Source organism: Pinus tabuliformis, chromosome 9 (assembly GCF_031772625.1).
Source record: "Pinus tabuliformis cultivar Carrire ecotype Pingquan chromosome 9, CPIR1, whole genome shotgun sequence".
NCBI lineage: Eukaryota > Viridiplantae > Streptophyta > Pinopsida > Pinales > Pinaceae > Pinus > Pinus tabuliformis.
This window is the reverse complement of record NC_142307.1, coordinates 1,120,767,156-1,120,774,968: the sequence shown is the minus strand read 5'-3', so window position 1 is coordinate 1,120,774,968 and position 7,813 is coordinate 1,120,767,156. Positions and strand designations below refer to the sequence as shown.

Here is a 7,813-nt window from a genome sequence, read left to right as displayed (position 1 = left end):
GCCCAGATATTTTTTTTTTATAGTCTCGCTCCAGGAACCCTTTCCGAAAATACACCTCCACAGAGATTTGCATAATAGAGCCTTTCCAAAAATTCGAAGGTTCAGCAGACCCCATCCTCCCATGCTCTTTGGGATAGAGATATCTGATAGTTTTGAGAGATGGAATTTCCTTCTTTCTGCTTGACCTCCCCAGATGAAATTCACTGTAATCTTGTCCATTTTTTGAATAATGCTCGCAGGAAGGAAGAATAGGTGGGCCCAGTATACTGCTAGCTGGTTCAAAACAGATTGTGCCAAGATTACTCTACCCGCCAGAGAAAGACATCTGAATTCCCATAATGAAATCTTCTTGTAATATCTATCAATTACCCACTGCCAATCCTTTTTAGAATAACCATTTGCTTTAAGCTGGAACCCCAAATATTTAATTCCTTGTTTAATCGAGAGGGACTTTACACCAAACAGAGCTGATAACCAGTCCACCGCTTCTTGGTTGATTTCATTATGATAAATTATTGACTTTTCCCTGTTAATTTGCAGACCAGAAGCCTTTTGAAAATTTCTTAAGATATCATGAAAACATAGCCAAGTAAGCCTACATAACATACCAAACAAAATAATATCATCCACAAAAAGGTTATGAGAGATAGATGTATTCCTGCAGATTTTTAAAGGGCGGCATCTGTTTTCCTTTACCGCTTTGTTGATATGGAGGCTGAGCGAGTTCATCGCCAGAATGAATATCAGAGGCGATAAGGGACAGCCCTGGCGAAGTCCCCTGGCCGCCGGGAAAAAAGATGAAGGGATTCCGTTAATAATGATAGCATAGTTCACCTCTTCGACACAAGCCATGACCCAGTTAATCATATTGGGTCTCAACCCAATCTTTGCAAGCAAACATCTAATGAAGCTCCAATCCAGGCAGTCATATGCCTTGCGAAGATCAATTTTGAAAATGACATCTTCACTCTTTTTTGAGTGAATGGCAAACAAACCTTCTTGAGTAGTTGCAACCGCGTCCAGAATGTTTCTCCCTCTTAGAAAAGCGTGTTGATCTTTTGATATAAACTCTGAAAGAGTTTCTTTGATTCTTTCTGCAATAATTTTAGAGACTATTTTGAAAGAAATATTACACAGTGAAATTGGTCTATAGTCCAGAAGGGATACTGCATCTTCCTTCTTTGGAATTAACGCTATGTGAGTGGATGAAGTTTTTTTGTTTATACTGCCAGACATTCTTGTACCCTCCACCATCCTTAGAAGATCACATTTAATCAGATCAAAAAAGTGAATTAAGAATTCAATCGTCCAGCCGTCTGGACCCGGGCTTTTGTCCCTTTTAAAAGACTTCATTGTTGCCAAGAGCTCCTCCTCCGATATCGGCTGAATTTTTTTTTCATTTAATTCCTCATCAAACATCTGAGGGAATAATTCAATGCCCCACATAATATCCTGAATCCTGCAATTTTCAGATTTCTTGTACTGATTTTCAAAGAATCTCACGGCCTCGTTTGATATGTCCTGTTGGGCGAATAAGAAACCTCCACTTTCATCCTTTAACTTCCATATAGAATTTTTTGCCCGTCTGGAGCTCGCATATTTATGAAAGAATTTTGTATTCTTATCCCCCTCCTTTAGCCAGATCGCCCTACTCTTCAGCCTCCAGAAAGCTTCCTCCTGTTCCAAATTTTTTTGCTTTTTCTTCTGAAGCTCCTTAATCCGGCATCGCATCTTGAAAGAGGGCTGATGGACATCCATGGAACCCAAAACTTTGTCTAACTCTATTTGAACCTCCCGAAGAGTCTTTCTGTTCATTTGTTTTTTTTTTTTTTTGTAAGCTGAGGCAAGATTCTATTACTATAAGAAAAAAATTATGTACATATACAGGGCGCCACCCGCCCAGCAGGGAAACCGGGTGGCCTTCGAAAGTATATAACCGCCATCCAAAAGAAGTATATGTGCAGTATATCAAACCAGATTAAAAAGCCCTCTATTCTACCTAAAAACATACTAAACATAGCTGTAAACATAATCATGCTGTGCTTGAATGGATACTAATCCATCTAATATAGCAAAAATACAAAAAAAGTCATATAATAACCTCCATAGTCTACTGCTTCATGGCATCAGTCTTGATATCAGGTTCTGCCTTAACCGCAATTCCACTGTCTTTGAGCAACTGGATCAGCTGGTCCATCTTCCTGTCCTGCATCATAAGAGTCATTTGGATATTCTTCATCTCTTTTTTCAGGTTAGGCATTCCGTGAGCGAGCTCCACCATTTCAACTGCTACTTGTTCCATTGCCTTGGCAAGTAAACGTTTCATACCCCAATATACATGCAAAGACTGCTTGTAGAGAGACATCCTCCCTCTGGTGTGGCCCGGATCAGGGAGAAAAGTCTCCCAGTCTGCCATCTCAGGGTCAGATTGGTCCTGCAGCGCCTCTTCTTCCAGGTGGTCGATAATCCTCCGAATATGGTGATGGGTTTCATTTACATAAGCGTCCTCGGCTTCCTGCAATTTCCTCCGCATATCCTTTTTACCTCGCTTCCTACCTGGAACCCCAGTACTGAAACCTTCCTCATACATGTCTCTGCGAGCTCGGTTCTTACCTCGACCCCGCGCACTACCTCGACCCCTTCGGCCCCGACCTCGACCGCGGCGTCCATCAACCTCCTCATCTTCATCGTCCTCCGGGCGTCCGTCATCCTCCTCATCATCATCTTCCCTGGCGCCCACTGAACCAGAGTGCCTCATCCATTTTCCTACCTTTCCTCCCGAGGTCGGCCGTGGTGTCTCTTCTGCAAAAAACTCCCTTATATCCCCTTCTTGCTCTTCCGACTCTTCAGAGATGTCCAGGTAAATGGACCGTAACGTTTCCTCAGCCACCTGTTTCCCTTTCTCCTCCAGAGCTACCCCCTGACTACGCGTTCTCCTACCCTCACTTCTGGCTGGATCAGCTGCCATACTCGTAGACAACAATTTCACAATTCTTTTCTTAGGCGGACCCAATTCCACCAGACACTGCTCCAACATAAGCGCCGAACCTCCCACGCGCTGTTGATTTTTGTACAGACTGAGCCCTATTCTTCTAGAGGCATGCAAGAACAAAACGCTTCCATGCAACATTATACCTCCGATCGACCACCTTCCCTCGTTATTGTTAGTTAGCTCCCAAGCCTGCTCATTATTACACGTCGCAGGACTGAGACCCTGATGTGATGAGCTCCCTGTCCTCCTGATGCCACCGCATTCCCACCTCAGTACCCGCCCTGCATTCGGCCTTGGGATGGTCATTTCGTCCCATGTCTGCATAAATTCATTCTGCCATATGGGAATTTTGACATCTTCGTACTTGATCCCACCGATGTCTTCATAAATAATCCCTTCTTTTCCCCTCCGAATCATTATGGGAAGGTAGCTAAGCAGTCCTGTCACGCCCGATCGCCTCATCATTATCCTGTCGTAAGATGGTTGCCAACTCAGCCCACCGTGGATCCTCCTGTAACACACCCCAGCTACCATCCATCACCCGAGTCGATTCGCCACATGCCCAATTGGCTAAATAATCGGCCGCCCTATTCCCTCGCCGCAATACATGATTGAGTGTAATATAATCTACCAGCCTCATCTGGCCTTCAATATCCTGTATAATTGCCGCTATCCTCCAGCTCTTGGCAACGTGGTCCCATGTTTTTCCCCTCTGTAATTTCCTTAGCATTTCAATGACAAGTTGGGAGTCGCCTTCTATATCGAGGTTTCGGTATCCATTCCTTACAGCAATTCGAAGGCCATGATAAACCCCCCAGAGCTCCGCCTCATTATTTGACATTTCCCCGCCCCATTCTGCATATGCCCATCGCGAAACCCCTCGACTATCCCGGAAAATCCCGCCCCATCCTGCTTCCCCAGGATTGCCCTTGGATGCACCATCAAAGGACAATTTAATTTGATTATCTCCTGGGAAGCGAAAATAATTGGGGCTCTGCATACTATACCTATGACGCCTATCAGTGTTGGGGTATAACATCGTAAAATTTATGTTCAATTTGGTTATTATTCGTTGCTCTTCCACATTCAATTTCCAATCCTCCTCTCCCCAAGATTCGGAGAGGACCGTTTCTTTAATCGACCGGCAAACTACCTCCCATATTCTTGCCTCGCAACAGCTTCGACCTTTGAAAATTCGACGGTTTCGTTCTTTCCACACCTCCCAAATTACAAAACCAAGCGACAGACTCCATATCCTCCTAACAAGTTTACTATGAAAATGCCCCGCTCCCCATTGTAAAATGGTACTCCTAAGACTGTCAGGATCCCTATTCAGGTGACCAAAGAGAACCCGAATTTCTTCCCACAGACTCTGAATATACAGACATCTATTCAACAAGTGTTCCTGTGTCTCAAATTCCCTGTTACACAAATAACACCAAGATGGACCAATCATGCCTCGTTTCTGCAGATTATCCCACGTCAAGATCCTACCTCTACACACCAACCATGCGAAAATTGTGACTTTGGGCCACCATTTACCGTCCCAGATCTTTTTCCAAGCCGTTGGGTCATCCATTCTATCCTCCTTTGTTAACCAATAATAGGCTTCTTTAACTGTGAACATACCTTGCGTTGCTTTACCCCAGCGGAGGATATCACTGCCTGGTCTTATCTTAATTTTCCTGGAGTCTAATTCTCTGATATACATTTGTTGAGTCTCCGGATTTATTCTCTCATCCCATTCATGCGGTCTTTTCCAGATTCGCCACACTTCATTCAACTCTGCCTGTCTCCAATAATCCTTAACATATTCCATTCCTTCCTGTTGCGCCCCAACTTGAAGGTCATGTAAAATTGGATTTCTCTCCAGCTTTTCCCGTTGTTGCCAGCCATCCGTCCAGAACCTCGCTAAATTGCCTTCACGGATTTCCCAGAAAGCGAAGTCCCGAACCAGGTCTTTGTTATTTCTTGCGAGTTCCCAGATGTGTGACCCTCTTGGAGTTTCTTCTACCCGGAGGCGTCCCGCCACTGAGCGTGGCATATTGTATTTGTGATTCCAGATTCGTTTCCAGATATCCATACCCCCCTGCACCCAGCGCCACCATAACTTCGCCCCTAAAACCTTATTGACTAGCTCCAAATCCCTGATACCAAGGCCTCCCTCCTCTTTCCTCCTGATGACATGTTGCCATGAAACCAAGGTCCATTTTCTTTGCTGATTTGGTCCCCCCCAGAGAAATTTACCGAAGATTTCCCTTAATTTACAAAAAACTCCCTTAGGAGCAGGCATAATTGACAGCGGGTATATAGGAATGGATAGTAAAACTGATTTTAAAAGTACAACCCGACTTGCTAAATTCAGCGCTCTAAACGACCAATTATGCAATCTTTTTCGAATCTTATCAACTAGAGTTTGCCAATTCTTTATACGCGTTGAGTTAATGTCTAACTGAATGCCTAAATACCTTGTGGGTAATTCTCCCTGTCGAAAGCCTAGCACACGAGTTAAATGGGCCTTAACAGCTTCAGGTGAGTTAAAAATAAAAGTACAAGATTTATCGTTATTCACCGCCATACCTGAAGCACTCATAAAACCTTCTAAGACATGTTTGAAGCCCCTTACCTCTCTGAGCGATGCTTCACCAAACAACATCAAGTCATCAACAAACTGCTGATGTGTTATGATGAGAGTCTCTCCCCATAATCGAATGCCTTTGATCCTTCGTGCCCTGACCTCCTGCTTAATTGTCCTGCTTAATCCTTCCATAGCCAAAATGAACAGAAACGGCGAGATCGGGTCCCCCTGTCTGATACCCCTGGTGGCATTAAACGTATCTGAAGGTATCCCATTAATCAATATTGAGAAGTTCGGAGTGGAGACCAGGTTGATGATCCAAGCTATCCACCTGTTGTCAAACCCAAAAGCTGCAAGAACCGCTCTTAGATAATCCCAATTCAAACGATCATATGCCTTAGATAAATCCAGCTTCATGAGCATCCCTTTCTTCTTCCTCTGTTTTAAAGAATGTATCACCTCCTGGGAGACCACAATTCCATCCAAAATTTGCCTACCCTCCACAAACCCAGTCTGCTCAGGCGCAATCAAAGTGGGTAGGAGAGGCTTCAACCGTTTCGCTATCACTGTAGATATAATCTTATAAATTACGTTACACAGGGCTATGGGTCTGAAACCCTGTGGTTCATCAGATGTTGTACTCTTAGGGATCAAGGTGAAGAAAGTTGAGTTAAGACCTGGCCATACTTGCTGTCTGATTCTTGATTCCTCCACCGCTTCCAGTATGTCTTTGCCTATAAATTTCCAACTTGCCTGGAAGAATTCAATGGTATATCCATCCGGACCCGGAGCCTTATTTTTAGGCATGTTCATCACTACTTCTTCTACCTCTTCCATAGTGACTGCCCGCATTAATGCCTTATTTTGGTCTTCTGTAACTGTTCTTGGTATGTTTCTACATATATTATTGATAGCCTCCCTTCGATCCCTTTGATTTTCTGTGAGCACCCCCCTAAAATAATCCACTAAAGTCTTTTCAATACCGACCTGCTCCACCTCTCGTTCTCCCGCTGCATTCTTGATAGAAAAAATCCTATTCCGCTGCCTATGTTGAATCATGGCTTGATGAAAAAATTTGGTATTCCGTTCACCTTCTCTTAACCATCTTACCCTTGATTTTTGTCTCCATAAAATCTCCTCTTGTTTACGGCGTTCCTCTAACTGGCTTATGATACATCCTTCCTCCCTACTGGTAGCTTCATCTCTGCCTTCCAATATTATTTTTTGCTGGAGATCCTCCATTGCTCCTTCCAACCTCTGCTTGGCCTCCATAATATTCCCAAATTCTTTTCGATTCCATTCTTTGATTCGCTGTTTGAGTTCCTTAAGCTTCAGCTGGACTGTATGCATTCTTCCTTTTCCTCGACTAGTGCATTGACTCCACCAGGTTTCCATTTTCTGAACAAATTGGGGATCCCTCAGCCAAAAGGATTCAAAGCGAAAAGGCTTTCTCCCTTTTATCTTCTTAATATCTACCTCCAACCGAATTGGCCAGTGATCTGAGCCAACGCTAGGGAGAATTTTAGCTTCAATGAAGACATCCCTATTTAAAATTTGCTCTGATAATAAAAATCGATCCAGTCGAGAGGCAATTTGGCTCTGTCCTCCTCGCCGGTTATTCCAAGTATGTACACCATTGGTTGTATGTATGTCTACTAATCCTAGATCCCTGATCAAATCATTAAACTCCTCCATAAGTGAATCTTCTCTCCTAACCCCTCCTCTCTTCTCTCCTAAATGCCTAATTAGATTGAAATCCCCCCCTATCATCCATGGAAGATGCGGAATAAGATTTCTCATAGTATGGAGGTTCCTCAAGAAAGCCTGCCTGTCTCTATGATTATGAGGCCCGTATACCCCAGTGAACAAAATCCTTTCTGCCACTCTTTTATCACTTTTTGAATTGCATCCATTTTTTCCCTGAAGGTCATTAAACATGGATAAGATTTATTTGATGACAGCTCATTCCAGAACTTTGTTATCATCTCATTAAACACCGGATCCTCTAGACAAGTTCTATTGAATTTGAAGGAGTATCCCTTCCTAAAGCCCTTTTCTCTCCAGCCTAGCAGAATCGGCCTGTGATCAGAGATGAAAACATTCTCAATTGTAGAGAAAGGCATGCCCATCTCATCAATTAAGCTATCATGAAGAATAAATCTATCCAGCCTTTTTGCTATATATGCACTTTCAATTCTTCCGTTTTCCCATGTCGGCAGCATTTTTGGCGGTAGGATGTCAAT

The 7,813-nt window shown here is 43.5% G+C and overlaps 1 protein-coding gene across 1 annotated transcript; it reads right to left on the bottom strand.

The window, feature by feature from the left end:
* Positions 1 to 3,422: 3,422 nt before the first annotated feature.
* Positions 3,423 to 6,920, bottom strand: LOC149152587 (uncharacterized). Its single transcript, XM_089443533.1, has one exon. The coding sequence runs from the start codon at positions 6,918 to 6,920 to the stop codon at positions 3,423 to 3,425; it is 3,498 nt and encodes a 1,165-aa protein (XP_089299659.1).
* Between the last annotated feature and the right edge of the window lie 893 nt (positions 6,921 to 7,813).

Bases quoted from the DNA above. Each gene is read 5' to 3' on its own strand.
- LOC149152587 (XM_089443533.1), bottom strand. From the start codon at position 6,920: ATGCATACAGTCCAGCTGAAGCTTAAGGAACTCAAACAGCGAATCAAA.